General features: G+C 42.8%; 2 protein-coding genes across 3 annotated transcripts; one reads left to right on the forward strand and one right to left on the reverse strand.

The window, feature by feature from the left end:
- Positions 1 to 5,496: 5,496 nt before the first annotated feature.
- Positions 5,497 to 8,824, reverse strand: LOC131695454 (uncharacterized). 2 transcript variants are annotated; one of them, XM_058983968.1, is made up of 5 exons: positions 8,695 to 8,824; positions 8,207 to 8,580; positions 7,040 to 7,498; positions 6,664 to 6,980; positions 5,497 to 6,608 (listed from the first exon to the last, which is right to left on the reverse strand). In XM_058983968.1, exons 2-4 carry the CDS (start codon positions 8,275 to 8,277, stop codon positions 6,812 to 6,814), a joined length of 699 nt encoding a protein of 232 aa, XP_058839951.1. In that variant the 5' UTR covers positions 8,278 to 8,580; positions 8,695 to 8,824; the 3' UTR covers positions 5,497 to 6,608; positions 6,664 to 6,811. The 2 variants fall into 2 exon arrangements, with proteins under 2 accessions (XP_058839951.1, XP_058839952.1); XM_058983969.1 differs by lacking the exon at positions 8,695 to 8,824 and having other exon boundaries at positions 8,207 to 8,285; positions 8,364 to 8,412.
- Positions 8,825 to 14,915: 6,091 nt separating this feature from the next.
- LOC131695409 (uncharacterized) lies at positions 14,916 to 21,310 on the forward strand. The gene is made up of 2 exons (XM_058983894.1): positions 14,916 to 21,205; positions 21,283 to 21,310. The coding sequence occupies exons 1-2, from the start codon at positions 14,916 to 14,918 to the stop codon at positions 21,308 to 21,310; spliced, it is 6,318 nt and encodes a 2,105-aa protein (XP_058839877.1).
- The last annotated feature ends 1,871 nt before the right edge of the window (positions 21,311 to 23,181 follow it).

Genomic DNA, 23,181 nt, shown 5'->3' on the forward strand with positions numbered 1-23,181 from the left:
TCCTTAGCGGATGGTTTACTCTCCGACGGTGTGCTAACGTGTAGTATGTAGGTATTTATTTCTTACTTGCGTTCAGTGCGCAATGCATGCACAAACAAAACAAACAGAAAAGCAGGCGATTCAATTCACTTCGGAGTAGGGTGAGAAATGTCATCCCGGTATGGACCAGAATTTATGTTTGCTTGTTCGTGTACTTGACCGCGTTGTGACAGTTGAACCAACGGCGTTGAATGTTACCGTTGGTGAAGCTTGTTTATGTGCCAGAAGGCCACGCGTCCCCACGATGGGCGTCGTGTGTTTGTGCAGTTGAAATTTGACCAGAACAGGCAAATTGGTTTCGTTTTAATGAATTTGCGGGTTTAAATTATCGTTTTCGAAAATGATTCCAATATTTTTGTCTGGACATTCGTTTCATGTTTGCACTATATATTTTGGGAAGAAAAAAATCTTAAAATTGTAATCCTTTATATTTAAATCGAAAAACCGATATTGGAATGTTGAAGTCGCCATAACACTGACAGCACATTCAGCGTACAATGGACAGTCAGTGTTTCTAAAATTATATGATCGTGTTTTGTATTTATTACCATTCGACCAATTTCACAGCTGCGTTGAGTGACAGGTGAAAAACACGTCCCATTGTGGACTGGTGTGGGTGGAGGCGTCACCGGTCGAACGAGGATTATCACAACAGCAGAAGATGACGCAGCCAAACGTAGCACAGGTGACAATCACAACAAACCGCCAGCCACAATTTCATGACTGCCGAGAATCACCTTTCTAATTTTGTAACGGCAGACTCACCACCGCGAACCATTCATCGCTGGCTGGTTCGATGGCAAGATCACAGCCGCAACGTGATTTATTTCGGTCCCAATCGACGTGTGAGGTGCGGTTACACATTTCTTTCCCTTCGACCATCGTTAATCCAAAGGAAACTGCCGACTTCGGTGTTATTTAACCTTCGTGTACCTTGATATTGAAAAAAAAGTTTGTAAATTAGCCGCTGTTAGTCACCGTTTAACGGAAGGCCATGCGCATGCTTTGTTTAAATTTCACGAGGAAGCGCGTGGTTGTTAGTGTTTGATAGGCGAAGGCCATTCATTAATGAGTAATGGAGATGTTTGTTTCTTCGAATCTAGTTTTGTTTCCATTTTTCTTCGAGGTCTAGCGTTTGACCCAACCCCTAATCTGTATCTGACGTTAGAAGGAAAACAGAAACGTTTTCCACTGTGGTGCGATCAACAACGATCACCGGTTATGATCTTCGATTGGAACGAAAATCTGTTGACAGCTCATAGAGGAGTGGTATCGAGATGGAAAAAGCACTTTGATATAAATTAGTAATAACTATTTGCGTTTCGACTTCGTCTCATCAGAATCCGACACTAACTTAATGACAGTCTTGTCAACTATCTAATGGTTTTATACTTCCTGGCATAACCAGAAGTATTCATAACAATAAAAAAATCGCGTGCAGAAGTGATTGCTTAGAATCTATTATTTACTTAGAGTCGGCATTCTGTTATACTATTGCTACGAAAATAACTCAGTTTTCCATTTATGTTGTCATATTAATTTTGCACTTTAATATTAATAAAAGACCTTCTTACTACGAAGCCATTATACATGTACAATTTCAACTATCTACAGGAATTATACCTGACACAAGCAAAAATCGAGACACACACAAATAGCTCTTATCCAAACGATCGCCGAGTAAAATCAGCACCGACACGATAGAAACCACGGAAAATTTGCCGCGAGATAGAAAATGGAACTTTACCGATTTACCAAAATATAAGCAATGCTTCTCATAGTCGGCTATGCGTATTTAAAGTTGCGTATTTGGCCAATCGTATTAATACGACAAATGATAAATTTATCAAATTCTCGGCATCCGGCTGCCCAGAGCAATTATTATATGATAACACTATTGGCATATTAACAACTCCCCCTTTTCCCGTGATACATGTGGAGATGCACAGAGTTCCTCGTCTTCTAGCAACGACATGTATCGGACTAACATTCCTTCCATTCCCAGAAGATCTGCATTCGGACGTGGCCAGCATACAGGGATCAATTTAGATTGCATAATGTGGCTCATCATGTTATTCTCAAGCACCTTTTGCAATCTCAATTGGTTCTGGTCCATAACGGAGTAGCAACCACGAGCGATCTCACATGCCTATGCTTGTGCTTAAAAAATGGTGTTCACCATAACTGAGTAGAGAAAGTTATGAAAATTTAGATCCCTAGTAAGAATGTGAAATATACAGATGTGAAATATACAGATTGGAAAACTAGAAGTGACAGGGTCATTAGCTATAAGCTTAAAATCTCTAGCTAATTGAATGTCGTTAAAAAGTAAAAAAGAAAATGTGACTACATATTAGCCGAAATACATAAAGGAATTGATGGGAATCGCTCGGCAGCGGTGGGTAGTCGCTGTAGACAAAGCCACCACCTTACACGCAGTAGCAAACCCTCTACCACTGCAAGAGCAATGACAAAAGTCTAATAAAAATCTACCTCGGCATGCGAAAGACAAACACAGATGAACAGCAGCATTTTATCGATGCTAATCGTCGACAGGTTTTCAGTGGTGATCTTACGTTGGTAGACTTGAGTGATTCGTAGTTATGCTGTTTAAGTTCGACTCCTACCAGCAGAAGACAAAAGATTAGTCCGTAGGATTTTAAGCCTATTTCTAACACACTCCTCAGTAACTAACACCAACTTGCTGTCAGCCGATGTATCAAAATTAACACCAAAATGGCGCCAGTTAGACATTTCATCCAAACAGCTCACACAACGCGTGTGAACGCCTAAAGCAACTGGTTGCTACCGAGCGATATCTCAGCTAACAAAGCACAACAAGCTGGTGTCAGTTACTGACGAGTGGAACACGGTACATCAAAATCCTACTTATCAAAGTTAGGTCTTGTGCACTTATGCGGAAATTGGTTAATCCATTTTTTCCTTTGGCAAAAAACAGTCTGCACACTTTGATTTGTTATTGAATGGATACACGAAAAGAGAAGGTACAAACAGAATTAGGATTGGGGATGATTGACAAGTTGTGAATCCACCCACGTTCGACGAAGTAACGAAGGTTATTCCGACGACGCTATTCGCGGTAGTCGAAAAACGGTAAGCCCGTTGGCAAAGGTCCTTTGCCTGCGAATATCAAGGCAGGTTTCGAGAAGTACGATCAACAACGGACAACATGTTAACCTTGCGACAATTTCTAGATAAACTTCAAGAATGCTTGCAAATTTATAACCTTTTGTGGATTTCAATGTAGCGTACAATACAGTGAAACGAAATGAACTGTGTAGATAGTACAGGAACATGTCTTTCGAGTGAAACTGTTTAAGAGCATCAAGTATACTGACCGGAAAAATATTCGTTTCGTTTGTGGTGTTAGATTGATGCACTCTCTAGTTTATTGTTCAATATAATGCTTGAAGTTGTCAAATAAAGATCTAGTTTGCAAGGGAACGGAATTATCATCACTAGTTCTCACATGCCTCTTAGCTTCGCGAACGAGATAGACATCCTTGGCGTTGATCGCAGAGCAGTGGAAAAGGCATTGCATTTGCCATTTGGTTTCGACCTACAGACGCGTACAAAATTTGCTCAATGCAAATCGCTGATACTCTTACTCTGTACGGCCATGATGTGTTAGAGAGAAGAGTTTTGCGTTCAATACTCGACGGCACAGTAGATATTATAGAATGGTGCAGGCGCTTGAACCACAAACTTTACTAAGTATACAAACATGCTGACATTGGAAGGCTGATAAAACACAGCAGACAACAGTGAGTTGGACATGTACCATGCACGTCGGCAGAGAGACCAGCTAAAATTATGCTCAGCAGAGAACCCGGTGGGAACAGACGATGCTTTGGATTTGTGATAATTAGACGATTAGCGTTCCACTACGTCGTTCCTTCGCCACAGTAATCGCTTGATAAACACCGAAATCCGGGCATATGCTCGAACCTACCAATGCAACTGGGATGTCCACATCACTGTTGTGGGACGCATCCTAAACACCACCATTCATACCTCCACTAGGTTTGGACGGGTATGAAATGCCGTTGACTCCGGTGGAGTTTCCGGAGAGGGTGACCTAGAAACAAGTTAGATAAAATGCGAGATATTGTGGTTAAAAGTTTAGCAAAGGCAAGCAAGGGTCAATATAACTTGCGACATCGCATGTTTGCAAAACCTTTCGATGACGGTCAAATGGTTTGCCGTCGAAACATGAAGTTATCGAATACACTCGAATCTTGCAATGCTAAACTAGGACCACAATACTTACCGGCTAAAATTTGTTTCAAAAAGGGTTTTTTCTCTTACGAACTGAATGATTTAGCAAGAAAAAACCTCGGAGTTTGGCCAGCAAATCCCCTCATACCAGCATAGTGTGGTATACGCATCTACCGGCTGTGAACTGACGGTATGATTTTATAAGGATTACTCACTTGGGAGTTTTCCAAAAGCAGCCGTCAGTTCCCGACGAGAAAATTACGGACTTCGGTCCAACCAAAATAAGTTTCTCTATCTTCATTCGTGAAGAAACCAATTGCTGCGGGAAAGAGCATATATTTTGTATGATAATTTGCTTATGCAGCTGCGCGAGTCCGGTCTCCAGATATCGGCGTGTCTCAGTTCATGCGCGATCGTCGAAGAGTTTTCGGGAGAGGACGGGTATAGCGTAGTTAGTAAACCGATTGCCTTGTACGCAGCTTACCTGGGTTCGAGCCCCAACCCCGCACATTGAGTTAGAGAATTTTCCCAAAGTGATTCCTCTAACCCGACAAGAGGCGAATGTGCCTAAGGTTAATCCCTCTGTAATCAAAATTAAAAAAAAGTTTTCGAGACAGGACGATATTTCGGGTCCAGAAGAGTAGCTAAGCTGAGCTGTATTTTGTGTTTGTTTTGGAATGTTTGTGTTATGTAGTGCTGTATCTTGTATTTAAATCGGTGTTAACGCTTGCCCAAATAAATGTTTGTGAATACTGTAAAAACACATTTTGAATTTATAGGTGTGGACAACTCCACACATGAGAATTTTGCATAAACGGAGTTTGCTATACTTCGTATAGAGTTTCCGCCGACCCTGGAAAAGAGCATATGTACTACTTGTAAAGATCATCAAAATTCTGATGTAATTCCTTGATCTTTGACACCCATTTCGATAGCGTTTTTATGTAAGAACCATATTATGTTGAAATCTCTCATGCCTCCGGTTCTGGAGTCCGACATAAATTTAGGGTATATAAAATTTTTTATTTTAATCAACATGAATGTTTATCTCGGTTCAATCCACTCACAGAAACGGTCTCTTTTGAGGAAGACAATAAATGTTTTAAAGTTAGATAAAAAATGGGCGAAAAGAATCGTTCTTCTCGGATCGAAGCTCTGTATTGCACTAAAAAATATAAATTCAATGGTGTTTTTTCTTTCAACGAAAGTAGGCAATACTTCAATTTCATTTGATCATTTATTTATTCTTTCACCATTTATGCGAGGAAATATTTACAGTTGTACGTATACCAATCCCCCAGAACCGTTATCGTTACTTATGTTTAGGCTAAATTTTTGGATCCCCTTCGTAAATAATACATGTATATCTCATGTGAGTTTTCCTTTTTCAGAAATGTATGATTGTTACTAGTATTTATATAAAGAAATAGCAGTTAACAGAGAATGCATTTTTTATTTTCATTTAGCATGAGCAGCTGCAACATCTTTCCTCTGCGACAAAAATGTCCAAATGAGCTTGTAGTGGTTTACATTTCCAACCTCACTGTCGAATGCAAATTCCATCTGAATTTGTACAGGGATTTCGTTAGTCACACATTGGATCACACGAGATGAATACTGAATCAGAATGGTGATCTACTGCCCCGATACACGATCACCCGCTACTAGCAGGCTAGGCTAGTCGTTGTTGAGTTCCACCAAGCTGAACTTAGTTCGTTGTTGTGCGGAATTTTCTTAAAATAGAATCATTTTGCTTTCTGCTTGGGTATGATTTTTGGAACGAAATCCGATCTCACTTTATACGGTCGGAGATGATGGCCGCTCCCGCAAATATAGGGTCGTTGACACAAACAAGGACGTATTTGAATCTACGATCCAAGGATTATTTATGTTGTACCTTTGATACTAATAAATTATTGTCTCTAGCTGGTGTACGATTTTTGCTGTTCCAGCATTCGAGAAGAGTGTCATCACCTCCGCAAAGTGAATCCATGGTTTGTGGGAGTTACTTTTCTGTGTGACCTTTTTTCATCGTATATCCTTGAACTGAATGAAGCTTGGCTAGGAAGGTTTCTCGAAAAAAACAGGTGACACGTGAGTTGAGCGTGTACTCGTAGTTGCTTGTCTGGGCGTGGGTGTGTGTGTGAATGTTGCGGAGTTGTGGTGAGCGTAAAGTGTAAATTTATATGATCTCTGATTCGGTTTGGCGATGAATTTTTGGCGTACGAGTCACCGTGCTATGAGTAGGCTATGGCAGTTTTTCGGTGTCTATTATTATTGTTTGAGGGATGAGTTCTCGGACCTTGATTTGTTCCTTAATTTATGGAAATCTGTTAGAAAAGGGTAGATAAAATACATGTGTTATGGATAGTGTAAAATACCTACCCCTCGACGACTATTATCACAAACTACATACGGCACACTGCGAGACGGCTTGTTTATGACATTGATCGGTAATTAGTTTTTTTTTCTAAATATATTCACTGTTTGCATATTCTCCGGATGTCTATGAGTGATCCCTATTGGCTGTTAGTTAGTTCCCACCTAGAGGGAACATTTTTTTGAACACTTGTAGTGCAGATTGCCTATCCAAGGGGCATGTTTTGTACAGCTCATCGCAGGATCGTGCCGTCTGTTGTTTCCCGTTCTTGATAGCCTCCTTAATCGCTGTTCCGTCCAGCATGTAGTCCACCAACGAGTTCCTATCGCAAATTTCAAATTAGTAATAAACATCTCATTGCAAATTTGCGCAAAAACTTACTCCGATAAAGCAAGAATCATATGTTCGATTTGATCAGCCGTTCCGACCTGCATGTGATAATCCGAGGAACGTACGTAGCTGCAGATCGCCTTCTGCATGCATGAGCCCGAATCGATGTTGTTTTGCGCCAAAAACCCGTCGACCTTGTTCAGCATCTCGGTAACCCCGGTAAGATCACTCCCTTCAGCACTACGATAATGGCCACCCCCGTAGCCTCCACCACCGAAGGCACTAACCAGCTTGGGAAGAATCAACAGGGCTCCGATTCCAACTAGTGTCCCGAGAACGACTCCACCGAGGTCGATTTTTAACGGGGCGTAGCCTCCTACGCCGGAGCTTGAATAGCCGTACCCGTTCAGACCACCACTACCGTATCCGGTCGTCAGACCAAGTCGCTGAGAACGATCGTTTGCCGATTCGGTCGCGAAGGAAGTCTCGTTCGGGCGACGCCAGTTGTTACTGTGGAGAGTAGGCGAGGTTAATTTTGTTGCTGTGAGGTAAATATCGCAAGCGGTTTTCCGGTACGAAGCTTAAACTTCAAGAATTTGGCAGTCACTGAGCTCCCAACATAAAATTTGAGAACAATGGTAATTCACTAGTTGTTTGGCCACCATTTCGAATCTAATTAGTGGGATATTGAAATAGTCAAGAGCGTAATTCTTCTTTCATGAAACGATATTTTTTTGTTTAGACGTTAAACCCAAATTGGGAAGGTATTTTAACATATAGTTTCTTTTAAACCATGTCCTACCTGTGGAGGGTCTATTAAAAACTAGTCTAGATAAAATGAGCCTAACAAAATAATTTTAATTGTATTAATGAGTTATCTATCCTGAATTTACATGAAGATCACTGTAATCCACCAAATATATATCCATGTATATGTTGCGCATCTCACCAAAACTTTACGAGATACATAAAAACGTCGTCAAACTGATAAAATTACATGTTGTATATCTTAAAAGGATATAGTTAATGTTGTAGATATAGCCTACACGGTTCTTAGGATACAGAGAACACATATAACTTATTAAACACGTTCTAGCTTCTACATGTTCTTCAATTGATCAACACGTGATTCAGTCACTTTTCTGTCATAATCTTAGTATTGACCGAGGAACTTTGAATGAAACGATAGTTTAATCTTTCATCGAAAAATTTCTGTACCTTTGAGCATAAGTGCATCCAAACGCTGCCAAAGTAACCACCACAAAGACTGTCACCAGTTTGGTAAACATATTTTCTACTGCAACACGAGAGATTATATTTTTTTCACCACAAATAATGTTCTATGTAGAACAACGGAAATGCTTGAGACTCGCACTTTACTTAAACTTGCCAAGACACTGATATGCGACTGTACTGAACGCACCAACTAAAATGATCATTACTCCCTAATCAATTCACATTTTATACGAGAATCAAGTCACAGCCGGTCTACTCGGAACAATAGAGCTTCACTCGAATGGGGTAATCCTAGGAGGACCGCGTCCGTCGCTCAGACAACATTCAAGTAGGCTTTGCTCGTCGTTACCTTCTTCCTGATGGCGAGCAGTGTGTACCAACGCGCGCAGTATGTATGAATGGAATGGTATGAAAAGTGCAAGTAGATTAGGCTACGAAATCCTTGTAGCATGAAATTTGCCAGCACTTACCTACTGCGATTGTCACACCCGGAGGGCGGCCCCTTCTGCTTCGTTTGCTCGGCCTTCTTCTTTTTCTTCTGCTTCTACCGCTCTTGTGATTTTTTTCTTCTTTTACACGCGTAACCACGTGAGCGTTTGATTTAAATTACACCCGCGATAGACGCCAAGTCGCGCACAATTCTCGTTCAATTGTGTACAAATTTTGAATTGTTTTGTTATGTATGGCGTCTGTTCGATGTCATAAAGAGCAGGAAGAGTAAGGTATGTAGTATGATGAAATAGATGATGTCAAAGCTACAAATGGTGCTTGCGTACTTAGATTACGACAGCAGTTTTTTTTTTTTCAGAAGTAGAGAGATGGAAAATAGTTTTTCGAACAGTGTAGTATTTAAAATAAGGGATTTCAAATAAGGTGACTAAACATGATGTTCATGCCGTGAAGGTGACAACCGGTTCATTGCCATTGCTAGGATGCTTGTTGAAATGTATGCTAATGTTTGGTTTTATATTTAAATTTATAGCTTTATAAAATCGAATTATACAAATGTAAAATATTGATAGTGATGATGTTGAAAGGATGAAATTTTAAGCGTTGAACTTTTTACAAGAATATAAATGGGGACGGGCATAGCGTAGTTGGTAAATCGATTGCCTTGTACTCAGCTCACCTCGATTCCCAACCCCGCACATAAGGTTAGATATTTTCCCAAGAGATTTCTCTAACCCGAAAAGAGGTAAATCACCCTAAGGTTAAAACCTCTATAATAGAAAAAAAGAATATAATGGATTCTAAAATTGTATTTCTTAGAACTACAGTAATATCTGTAACTTCTCTTCCAGCTTTTTTCTACTATCATACACATGCTTTTTACCTGCTGCTTCGTATTCAATAGTATTTAGCTCAGTATTTTTTCATTTCACTGATATTCCGGACAGTTTGGCGTATTGCAGTCTTTGGGCACAAAACTTATCTTGATGATACTATACAACTCTAGAACTGATTTCACAAAACGGCACGATGTCAATAGACGGAAGAACAACAATGTCGTCTAAAAAGGTAGTAGACGACTTTGAAAGCACTCTTTGTGTCCTGGTTCATAATTCCGGTTGTAACATAAATCTGACTTCGTTTGTCACTACTGTAGATTCCTTTTCAGACAAAAAAAATCCTGGCCAAATTCGGATTATTGATTGCTTGTATGTTTCAGCGAAATTAAGTTTACCTCTGGCAATTAATAGCAAACACTGTCTAAAGCGTGGTCCCACTGCCCGAGTCATTTTTAGGTTTGCGCGATGGGATAGTTTCGAATGCTTGCGAAGGGCGAGCTGAATTTTCTTAATTTACTTGACTATTTTTTTAGTTATGTTAATAATCTCACTCATATACCAAACTATATGAATAAATTTCACCAAGTTTACATAATATGAACATTGCACATTAAAATGTATTTCAACAAAATTTTGTTATTCTGCAATGTTCGGAGAAGCTCTTGTAGTATAATCTTTTTGTAGATTAGAGTTACAAACCCAAAAAATCTGATGACAGCATGAACCAACAAAAATCAAATTAAACAGCTATGGTTCCCGTATTTTTTCGCATTCGGTGTGTCAAAAGGTATTATACTTCTGCTTTATACTTCTAAACTAGTAATGTTCGCCCATCTATCAATAAAGAATGGTGTCTATTGACAAGTAATAGCATATACCAGCGGTTCGCAACCTTTTTCGTACCACGGACCCTTTAAAAATCAACCTGGGTTGATGAGGACCCCCACAGATAACCATCGATTTTGTATGCTATCGATAAGGTATTTTCAGTTCGTTAGGAAACAAGACTTGAAATTTCAATCTGCGCTCGGAAAATATATTTTGCTTCGCGGACCCCCAGCAACGACTTCACGGACCCCAGGCTGAGAATCACTGGAATATAAGATAGATGTTGCAATATTTACGTAGTTATACATAGCCCAACGCTTCATGAAGTACACAGAAATGGCTTGGACAAGGGAGCTCGAATGGTGTTTTTACGGTAAATCTACCCTACCCTATTATTCTTACTACTTGGCCAAGAAACTCTTCATCCTCAAGCAACGCAATGTAACTAAGAAGATCAAATTACAAATTCATCACAAATTGCTGATGCTTAAGGTTCTTCTGAGAAAGCCTTGGAAGGCGGCCATCTTGAAAACCGTTTTAATTGCACACCATCGGCAGAATCTTCATGAAAATCAATCAACAGTATTCCAACCATGCCTCGAATACGAGTCATTTTTTGAAAAACCGCAGATCACGTAAAGGGTATCGAAAAAACTTTTTTTTTCGTTTTCAAAAATGGCCGCAATATGAGGGTTTCTCATTTGAGCCTTAATCATATTCAACTCTATTTACGTTTGTTCAACTATAGGGGCCGCTAGAGGTCTTAAGAATCCCCTCATTGCTTCGAGTCGAAATGCAAAATATGTTTAAAAATACCTGGATGATCTCTCATGAGATCATAACAGTTAAAACTTTGTCTACGATGGAATGAATCACTGCAACATTTAGTACATTAATTTGTTGATCTTAGGATGAATCATATCATGCACCAAAATTCTTTCAAACATTCAGCTAATTCAACCATTATTTCGCAAACAAAAATAAAGTTAGTGAGAGTCGACTACTGATTCCCCACCATGTGCACCCATGCAAAACTGCTTCAGACATCACTTCATTGAAAGTTTGATAACTTCGCTTAATTGGGTTACATACATTTTAAGAGAAAGAATTGAGAAAAAGTTGGTTTTTTAAAGTATGTAAAGATGAATTTATTAGAACAAAGTTATTGTACATTTTTCAGTGAAAAAAAGCATGAGTTCTTGAAAACATATTGAAAATCAGGGGAGTTTTTATCTTTTTCCCGAAACCCTTTTTAAGAGGCTTGCGGTGATCACGATAGAAGTCCACCAAATCAACTAAAATCCCAAAACTCAAAAAATCGACGCTTTGACCATTAAAAATTATATTAAAAAAGTTACCTGCGAAATAAAAATTTATGCATAAAAAATGTAATGGTTAAGGTACGAGAAAAATTATTTACGAGCAATAAAAAAAATTGTAGAAGTTCGGCTGAGTAGCTTTTCGACAATCATGATCACGAAAGTCATTTGTTGGAAAACAACATTTCGAGATAATCGAGTTTAAAGTTACCACTGCCCTTGGTAGACGAGGTGCGCTTCGAAGCGCCATAACTTGCGATCTATTGGTCGGATCTCTATGAAAATTTGAGAAAATATTCTGAAAAATTAATTGTAAAATACGCTATTTTTTCGATTTTTTGGAAAAGGAAAGAAAAGGCTTGTAACCCCTTAAGTTAGATTGATTTACAATCTTCGACAAAGTCGCGGACAATACAGTTATTTTTCCTATTTTCACAGAGAGTGGGAAACTGATGCATACAGGTCCATCTAGCGGTGAAAATGCAACTTTATTGGCTTTCTTCATGTAAATTATCGAAATATCCTACGCAAACTTCTAACACACTCCTGATGGGACTAGAAATTGACTCTGGGTTGGGTCTAAGGTCATATTTTTTCTTGTCACTAATGTGCAAGATGTAGCAGTAACCGGATAGAATTAGTGGGTGGTAATCTGACCTTCATAGTTGCATGACGTTGTTTGAGGACGAAGAGTGCATTGGCCAAGGAGGACTAATGAAGTAGGGCGGGTTTACCTTCCACCATTTCAACATTGTTTAGACTAACAGAAAATTCTTCACATACCACGTTGTGGTGATTTTTATGAACTAATCGCGAAGTTTCTTATGTCTGGCATTCATATATTCAATTACAGCTTGTTACCGTCGAAGCTATTCTATGTCAATAATTGTAAAACTTCTTTAACACATGGCCAAACGTTGGTATTTTAGGATGATTATCACTAAAGTATCACTCATTTTAGTTTTCTTCAAAGCTAAACCTTAAATTATATGTTTGTTTCGAGCTGACCCGACTAGAATTGGACATGCATTTGCAGAGGATTCGATTCACCGTGTATTATAAGTTCGGTTAACGGTTCGAATTCTTCCCATTAGTGTTTGATAGCCACCATGATCGCGATCAAGTCCAAAAATGCAAACAATAAATCGCAACGTCAAATAATAATTCATTATAATTTCGTCATCGTTTGCTGTTACATTAGGTTAATTATTTTTGATTTAGTTCATTAAGACTTACTGTCAGATGAACACAAACTTTTAAATACAAATATAGTTCAGTAGTGAGCAGTATAACATTCCTGATGTGATGAAACTGGACAGGGTCGACATCCGACTTTGGAAAAAAACCACATATTCTTTTCCACCACTGAACATTCCACATCGCAGAATCTTGCCGCCCTTGAAATCAATCGTCGACATAATGTCGATTCTAAGCGCACATATCACTTTGAGGTTCATTCATGTTCCATTAGAGTGACATGAAAAAAATTCCCCCCTAACGGCTCATCCCTGAGTCGATTTCTAATTCCACCAGGAGTACTTGCACTAAATTTGAAGCAAATCGGACAAGTCTAGTTACCGGACCAACGTGCCTGAAGTTTGTACGGGATTTTCAACGGAGAGATAGAAATTAGGTGTCTTCTACAAAGTTGCACGACAGGCATTTTGTAATAATTCTTCCGAATATTTTGATATTCTATATCTTTTCTATAAAAAGTTAGTGAACATACTATTGAGCTAAATTTAACAATTATTTCTTAAAAATGCATAGTTCGTGGGAATCGAGTTTGCATGGAGCCTGGCAATGCATGGTTGTGTATCAGTACACAACCATGCACTGCTAGACCCCATGCAAAACTGACTTCACTTCGTTAAAAGTTTAATAACTTCCTTTAACAAAGCCGGATTGACTAGCAGTCTTCGACAAAGTTGTATTAAATTAAATCTTATTTTCACTTACAGTGATAATACGACGCATATAGTGCACCTTGTGGTGAAAATGCAAGCCAGTGGGGTTTCATGTAAATTGTCGAAAAATTCCATACAAACTTCAGGAGCGTTGGTCCGGTAGCTAGACTTGTCCGATTTGCTTCAAATTTGGTGCAGGTACTCCTGGTGGGACTAGAAATCGGCTCAGGGTCGATTGTGTTTTCAAATATTCATTATTTTTCTGGGCAGACTAGTGTACACACATAAAGAACCCCTCATAAGCTCGAAAGAATAGTCCGTAAATTTGTAAGTTTTTCCTCCATGGAATGAATGTTTCCAACATTAAGTATTTTAATTTTCTGATCTCGGACATCAGTTGAGTCAATGGTAAACAATAACACAAACTTTTATCAAACACTAGATTGAAAATATTTAAAGCTATGAAGTGAAGTAACATATCGAGAGACCTGTAGTACCCATTCTGAAGCATGGGAAAATTGTATCACGAGCCGCTCATTCGCCAGTCACAAGAAAGCTTTGATCGCCTGTGAAGCTTTGATCGCCTGTGAAAAAAAGCTGCCAATCAAAATCATAATGAGAAATTAATTGAATCAAATCGCTAATGTGACATAAGAAAGCTTACCACAATTCGATTCACCAATAAAAACGACTTCCATGAAGCATGGCATTTTTCCTCATTCTTTTTGGTAGGTGTCAACGCAGAAACCGTCGAGCTGGCAACACGGCCTAGCAAAGGCAACGCGTTCGCGTCAAAAGCAACACGACAACAGTGAAGCGCCGCGTCAGTGGGTGACAGACGTCATTTGATGACAGTGGAGGTACGTCACCGAACTGTCAACGGTAAGACCGCGTGTTTCTGTAATCGGTCTATTCCAAATAAGACGTGAAGGTGAACGGATATCAACGGAGATCAGTTTAGCAGTTTATTTCTTAAAATAAAAGATTACTATACAGTGGAGAAAATAAAGATTGTAGTAGAAGTAGATTAATAGTTGAGCGGTCCTCTGATACCTGTAAAATAAAAGTAAGTTAAATAATACCTGAAAGGAAAGAAGAAATAATAATTAATTACGTTTAATCAGCCACCCGTAAACCCCGCCGCAAGGTCCGCCGGGAGAACGAGGCAATCAGTTAGCATAGGGCGTTAAAAGGAATTTCAACACCAAATTGTAAGTGAAGATAGTTTTGTAACAAAGTTTGTACTAATTATATATAATTTACAGTTGAAGCCTATTAAAAGGTTCGCTATCAAAACGGTCTTTTCCTGCGCCCTACAACCTCGACAATCTTCAAAATTTGTGGTAAGATGGCCGAACAGACGCCAATTGGAGATACAACGGAGTTGGAACAAGAGGAATCCAATTGTGTGGCCTGCCAACGTCTGGATAGTGCGGACAATATGGTCCAGTGTGACCGATGCGACGGATGGCGGCACTATACATGCGCCGGGGTGGATGCGAGTGTGATGAACCGGTCATGGGTGTGCGGTGATTGCACCTCCATGCAAGAGGATGCCATTTCATTGAAGAGCGGTTCCAGTCGTGCCAGTGCAGCGTCGGCGCTTTCCGTCGGTATGAGCCAGCTGGTGGAAAGGCAGCAGCTAGAACGAAAACGTGCGGAAATAGAGCTGCAACGCCGCCATCTTGATGAGCAACAAAAACTCATCGACAAAGTGTTGGAAGGAGAAGAAAATGGCAGCCATCGCAGTGGTGTTTCAGCGCGCAGTGCTACCAATGAAGCGGCTTCACCTACTTCAAGTAAGCGTCTTTCTACTCCACTTCCCCCCGGTGCCCCACTAGCATCATCTGTTCGTCGTTCGGTACCGGCGCCGGGTACACCCAGATCGGTAGCGCCACCGATGGTAACCATTCCCCTAGCAGTGTTGAAGCCGTCTGCGTCTCAGTCACCACAGGGAACGAAATCTGAGGATGCATTGTTGGAACTCAGGAACCGAGTGGAGCAATGCGAAAGGCGAGCAAAACCGACAAACGAACAGCTATCAGCACTACAAGCACAGTTGGAACTGTGCCGCAACCTACTTGAAGGATTTCAATCCAGTGCGGAAATGTGCGAACGAGTCGGACAACCGGAAGCAAGCAGTACAGTGACGGAGCAGCTACCAAAGCCAGCGGCAAGCCAGCCGCGCATGGAGAAGCAGACCGGCGCCATTCCCAAGGCGGGCCGAACGTTAGCAACTGTCCCGGAGTACGAACGAATTCGGTCTAAAAATGGTTCCGAAGCTGAAGCAGTAGGTGGAATCGACCCAATAAATCGTCGCTGGCCTGTGAGGGAACCGGTAAGCCATACTAGTTTGGCAGCGGTAAGTCAAACAATCGCAGCAACGGAAAACAATCCAAGCTATATGGAACCCCCAGGTAAGCGTCAAGCCTTGAGTAATTATTCAATAAATGCAAACGAATACACCTCTCAATATTGCCCCACGACCAATATGTATGAAATTTCCCGTGAACAGTCGCGAAATTTCGCGCATCCGGGAAATAGTAAAATGCCTCCTGAAGTTCCCCGCGAGCAGCAGCAAGTTTTTCACGCGCGCCCGGGTGTAACACAAATACTAACTCTGCCCAAGAGTCAATATAAGAATAAAACCGATGAACGAATGCGTGATTCCCCCACATACCCGGTTGAATTCAATAAATTTCCCCTGCCCCCTCGTCTGTCAGAAAATATGTATCAAGACCAAGTGATTCCCCCTCGAGCTCCAGGAGGTCCAACGCAGCAGCAGCTAGCAGCACGGCAGTCCCTGGCTAAGGAACTTCCCCGATTCTCTGGAGACCCAGCGGATTGGCCGATCTTTATTTCAAGCTATCGATACACAACAGAAGCCTGCGGCTTTTCGGATGGTGAGAACATGCTTCGCCTGCAACGATGTTTGTCTGGTTCTGCGTTAGAAACAGTACGTAGTCGGCTGGTGTTACCAGCAGCGGTGCCCCAAGTGATCGAGACACTTCGTATGCGATTTGGACGTCCTGAGTTGCTGATCAACGCTCTGCTACGCAAGGTGCGAGACATCCCAGCACCACGGTCCGACAGATTGGAAGGTCTCATCGATTTCGGGATGGCGGTGCAAGCGTTATGCGACCACATCGAAGCGGCGAACGAACGCGCTCATTTATCGAATCCTTCACTACTACAGGAACTCGTTGCGAAGCTTCCCGCAGATCAAAGGATGATGTGGGCAGGATATAAGCGTAGTTTTCAAGTCGTCGATTTAAAAACCTTCGGCGATTACATGACGTCGGTGGTGCAGGACGCGTCGAGCGTAGTAACCTTCGAACCTGAGTCCAGAAGGAACAACCCACGCGATCGTCCGAAGAACAAAGCGCTCGTGAACACTCACGCGATGGAAGGAGCAGTCAGTTCTGTACGGTCAATAAATGTGCCAACCGGCGCAGCGAAACAGTTTGACTGCGCACACTGCAGCAAAACTGGTCATCGAGTGCGCGAGTGTATTGCATTTAAAGCGTTGCACGTCGACGACCGCTGGAGAAGAGTCCGAGCTTTAGGTCTTTGTCAGAATTGTCTATTCAGCCATGGACGCAGGGCGTGTCGGATTCGTAGTAGTTGTGACATCGAGGGTTGTCAGTTCCGCCATCATCCACTGCTTCACTCTCTACGTGGGCCTCCAAAGGCTCCAGCATCGAATGCATTAGTGGCGGAGAATCACACCCACCGTCTTCTGACTTCGTCGACGCTGTTTCGGATAATTCCCGTGATCCTACATGGAAGCGACGTCTCGATTGATACCTTTGCATTCTTGGACGAGGGATCAGATCTGACACTAATGGAACATGATCTGGCTGAATCATTGGGTCTGAAAGGTAGCCCTCAGCCTTTGTGTCTACGCTGGACGGGAAACACTTCCCGCATGGAAAAGGAATCGCAACGCATCACTTTCGAGATCGCAGGTGAAGGACAGCACAAACGGCACAAGATAGTGAACGCAAGAACGGTTCAATGTCTCAATCTGCCGAGTCAGAGTTTCCAGGTGGAAGAAGCAGCGACAAAACACGCGCACCTCAGGGGGATTCCGGTTAGCAGCTACCATAACGCAAAGCCTAAGATCCTCATAGGAATCGACAACCTACGACTTGCGGTACCACTTAAAGTAAGAGAGGGCGATGGTACCGGTCCTATAGCTGCGAGAACCAGATTGGGCTGGTGTGTCTACGGTCCGCGAGAAAGCGGTGACACCGAAGCTTATAATTTCCACGTAAGCAGGTGCGATTGCGACGAAGAACTTCACGATACGGTGAAGCAGTTTTTTGCCATCGAAGAAGCAGGCGTGCGCCCGTCAAACATTCCAATGTCTAAGGAAGAACAACGAGCGCTAACCATCCTGGAAACTACAACCCGACGAGTAGAGAACCGTTTCGAAACGGGTTTGTTGTGGAAAGAAGACAATGTAGAATTCCCGAACAGCTACACGATGGCGGTACGTCGTCTAGAATGTCTCGAACGCAGAATGGATCGCGATCCGCTGCTGAAAGAGAACCTCCATCGACAGATGTGCGAATACGAGGCAAAGGGTTACGCGCACAGGGCTACGAAAGCGGAGATAGATGCAGCGGACCCAAGAAGGGTATGGTACCTCCCGGTGGGAGCGGTAATAAACCCTAAGAAACCAGGAAAGGTCCGAGTTATTTGGGATGCAGCCGCCAAAGTCGATGGAGTCTCACTTAACAGCGCTCTTCTCAAAGGTCCGGATCAACTCTCGTCACTTCCAGCCGTGCTATTCCGCTTTCGACAGTATGGGGTGGCGGTCAGCTCGGATATTCAGGAAATGTTCCACCAAATCCGTATCCGAGAGGCAGATAAGAATTCCCAGCGCTTCTTGTGGCGCGCTTGTCCATCGGAGAAACCTACGATCTACTTGATGGATGTCGCTACCTTCGGGAGCACCTGTTCGCCAGCTTCGGCACAATTCGTCAAAAATCGGAACGCAGTACAGCACGCTGAACTGTTTCCTGAGGCATCGAAAGCGATCGTCCACGATCACTACGTTGACGATTACCTGTCGAGTTTCGGATCCGCAGAAGAGGCGACAAAGGTAGCAAACGACGTGCGATACATTCACGGCCAAGGAGGCTTCAAATTGCACAACTGGCGGTCAAATAGCAGCACGGTCCTCGAGCAATTGGGCGAAGTACCAGATGAAACTGAGAAGCAACTGAACCTGATCGACGGGTCGACAACCGAGAGAGTGCTCGGTATGCTTTGGAGCCCATCATCCGATGAACTGAGTTTCTCTACTCAAATGAGCGACGAGGTACAAACACTGATTCGCATGGTAACCCGACCGACGAAGAGGCAGATTCTACGTTGCGTCATGACGTTGTTTGATCCACTGGGGTTACTCTCGCCGTTTATCATCCACGGAAAGGTCTTGATCCAGGACCTGTGGCGCGAAGGCACGGATTGGGACGAACAAGTAGGCGATTTAGTCTATGCGAAGTGGCAGAGGTGGATCGAGATGATCAACCATATCGCAGAGATCCGAATTCCCAGATGTTACTTCCCCAACGCCACGAGAAGGACCTACCTCAGGGCTGAAATGCATGTGTTTGTCGACGCAAGCGAAGTAGCCTATTCGTGCGCTATCTACTTACGCACCTTCAACGAACACGGTAAACCACAGTGCAGCTTAGTAGCGGCAAAATCAAAGGTCGCCCCCCTGAAACCGTGGTCTATTCCCAGGCTGGAACTGCAGGCGTGTGTACTGGGCGTACGGTGGTCAAAATTTGTCAAGGAAAACCTCGACGTCCCGGTTTCCAAAACGGTTTTCTGGACCGATTCCAGAACGGCGCTATCCTGGATTAATGCTGACCCTCGAAACTATCGACAGTTCGTGTCCTGTAGAGTAGGTGAGATACTTGAGCATACTTCGGTAAGCGACTGGAGATGGGTGCCTTCCAAATCCAATCCAGCGGACGAAGCAACGAAATGGGGTAGTGGACCGTACTTCAACCACGACAGCAAGTGGTTCCAAGGACCGCATTTCCTGAATCTCCTGGAAGCAGATTGGACCTGTCGCAAGGAACCGGTGATGGTTACCGTGGAAGAAATGCGTGTATCGACACTACATCACAGTTCGTTTGAACCAACGATCGATTTCGACCGATTCTCTTCCTGGAACAGGTTGCAACGTGCGACCGCATACGTTCTCCGTTTTCTGCACAATGTATCGAAGAAACAGCCACGATATAGTGGACAGCTACAACAGTCGGAACTGAAGGCTGCTGAAGAAGTCATCTTCAAGTTGGTGCAACGTGAACAATACCCGGACGAAGTTGCAGCGCTGTCAAACAAAGCGCCCAATGAGACCGGTCAAGAAGTCATCGGGAAAAACAGTTGCATCTACCAAATGATGCCGAAGCTGGACGAGAAGGGTTTGCTACGTGAACAGGGTCGAATCGCGGCAGTTAAGAACGTCGCCTACAACGTGCGCCATCCCGTGATTCTACCGAGAAGGCATCGCGTCACGGAACTTCTGGTGCATCGATTCCACCGCAACTTTCGCCATGGCAATGCTGAAACGGTCGTTAACGAAGTTCGACAATTGTACGCTATCCCGAGGCTTCGATTGGTGGTCAAAAAAGTGGACAGAGAATGCCCGTCCTGCAAAATACGGCGAACCAGACCAATGATCCCTCCAATGGCACCACTGCCATCTGCCCGCTTAGCCCATCACGAGCGAGCTTTCACCTACACAGGGGTGGATTATTTCGGACCATTGCTGGTGAAGTTGGGGCGATCCAATGTAAAGCGATGGGTCGCACTGTTCACCTGCCTAACGATTCGTGCCGTACACCTAGAAATCGCCTACACACTATCAACAGAGTCCTGTATTTCGTGCGTCCGCCGATTCGTTGGACGGCGCGGGCCACCTGCCGAGTTTTTCAGCGACAACGGAACGAATTTCCAAGGAGCCGATCGAGTACTGCAGCACCAGATAAGCCAGGGACTGTCCGCAACGTTTACCAGTGCAAACACGAAGTGGAACTTCATACCACCAGGAGCGCCACACATGGGCGGAGCGTGGGAACGCCTAGTACAGTCCGTTAAAGCTGCAATGAAAGAAGCGTATTCCGAGGGGAAGCTTGACGACGAGGGGTTGCAGACGTTGGTCGTGGAGGCTGAAAGTGTCGTAAACTCAAGGCCTCTGACGTATCTGCCATTGGAGAGCGAGGAGACCGAGGCCCTCACCCCGAACCACTTCCTGTTGTTAAGTTCGAATGGGATGAAGCAAATGAACGACGAAGATGAAGGACCGAGACAGATCAGCGAATCAGTTCGGTGTCGAATCCTGGGGGATTCCTGGGAGCACATCCAGCATCAGCTAGATGTATTCTGGGGGCGCTGGCTGGTGGAATATCTGCCGGTGATCCGCCGGCAACCGAAATGGTTCAGCGAGACACCATCACTGGAACCAGGCGACCTAGTGATGGTCGCTGATCCGACGAGACGGAGTGGATGGGAGCGAGGGCGAATAGTCCGCCTGAGGCAGCATGCGGACGGCAGAAATCGACGAGCGGTCGTGAAGATAGGTGACAAGACCTGTGTTCGACCGGTGTCGCGGTTGGCTGTGCTCGACGTGAGGAAGAGTGGAGCTCCGGTGGACTCCGGACTACACCCGGGGGAGACTGTCAACGCAGAAACCGTCGAGCTGGCAACACGGCCTAGCAAAGGCAACGCGTTCGCGTCAAAAGCAACACGACAACAGTGAAGCGCCGCGTCAGTGGGTGACAGACGTCATTTGATGACAGTGGAGGTACGTCACCGAACTGTCAACGGTAAGACCGCGTGTTTCTGTAATCGGTCTATTCCAAATAAGACGTGAAGGTGAACGGATATCAACGGAGATCAGTTTAGCAGTTTATTTCTTAAAATAAAAGATTACTATACAGTGGAGAAAATAAAGATTGTAGTAGAAGTAGATTAATAGTTGAGCGGTCCTCTGATACCTGTAAAATAAAAGTAAGTTAAATAATACCTGAAAGGAAAGAAGAAATAATAATTAATTACGTTTAATCAGCCACCCGTAAACCCCGCCGCAAGGTCCGCCGGGAGAACGAGGCAATCAGTTAGCATAGGGCGTTAAAAGGAATTTCAACACCAAATTGTAAGTGAAGATAGTTTTGTAACAAAGTTTGTACTAATTATATATAATTTACAGTTGAAGCCTATTAAAAGGTTCGCTATCAAAACGGTCTTTTCCTGCGCCCTACAACCTCGACAGTAGGACTTGACTTTCAGTTAGGTTGCGGACCATTTGGAATACACGGAACGCACTAAAAGAGAACTTTTCTGGTATTTAAGCAAAACCGGTTCAATTGCAGCGGTCATCGAATTACAGACTATTACGCTTGGCACTTTACTTTGTGGTAATGTGATTCTGGAGCCATACATTTAACTGACGGAATAAAATATCGGCTTAAATTTTTTCCGTGATTTTCCTTGAAATTTCCTAAAAAATCCAAATTTTGCCTGGTCAAATTAAAATTTCTGAAATTCTCTGATCTTCCAGATTTTTCAGGAATCGCCGACCTGTAAATACTGCAAATAATTCATTTTTTTAGTTTTTGACGTAAGTGCCAATACCTTCTTTAAGACTTTTTTTGGGAATATCCAACGGGGAGAACAGATCGAAATGGTGAGTTAAACGAAAGCGAAACGAAATCATGCGAAAAAAAAAATCTTCGCAGAGGCAGGATTCGAACCTGAAACTCTTGGAACTCCGGCCTTGGTATCTAGCAGGGAAATTCAATAGATCAAATGTGTTGGGTGGCAGAATGGTGTGTGATCTTGTTTTAGAGGCAGGGTACGATCACTGTCACTAATGCGATAATCATGTATTTTTCTTGAGCCGTCATCAGAGCCCAGGGATAGCATAATGGTTTGTGCACTGAGCCGTAGTCCCAAGGGCTGCATGGTCCTGTCTCTGGGGTAATTTTCCACATAATTACTTTCGTTTAACTCACCGTTTCGATCTGGTTTCCCCATTGGATTCCATCAGTCTACAACCCATTTTTTTCCCTACAAACAAACTCTTTCATGCGTAATATCTATGAAGGTACCCCGTATCTTCCTCAGCAGGTATTCAAATAAAATCTCATTAGAAGCCGTAAGATCAAGGAAAGGTATTAATTGTTTTAAAAGATTTTACTGTATCAACCCCTCCCCCCGTGATAAGTACGCTTATTGCCATAATCTAAAATTCGTTTTCCTATACTCGTCAGCGACCTCAGCGCTTTGGCTGACCGAGAAATTACTCGGTACCAGCCAGTTGCTTTAGGCGCTCACATATGTTGTATGAACTGTTTGGATTTAGTGTAACTGCCGCCAATTTGATGTTAGTTTGGATTTATAGTCTAATTGACAGCAATTTCGGTGTCGGTTACTGACGAGTGGAACACGAAACATTCAAATCTAACTTTTCACAATTTTGGATTATTCGATTTATAGATAATTATGAATGTGTTACCATACTGTTGTTATAATTGGTATTATCACAATTTGTGTAGTAGCCATACGAGTAATCATTATCATACTTA

Source organism: Topomyia yanbarensis, unplaced genomic scaffold, assembly GCF_030247195.1.
Source record: "Topomyia yanbarensis strain Yona2022 unplaced genomic scaffold, ASM3024719v1 HiC_scaffold_4, whole genome shotgun sequence".
Lineage (NCBI taxonomy): Eukaryota > Metazoa > Arthropoda > Insecta > Diptera > Culicidae > Topomyia > Topomyia yanbarensis.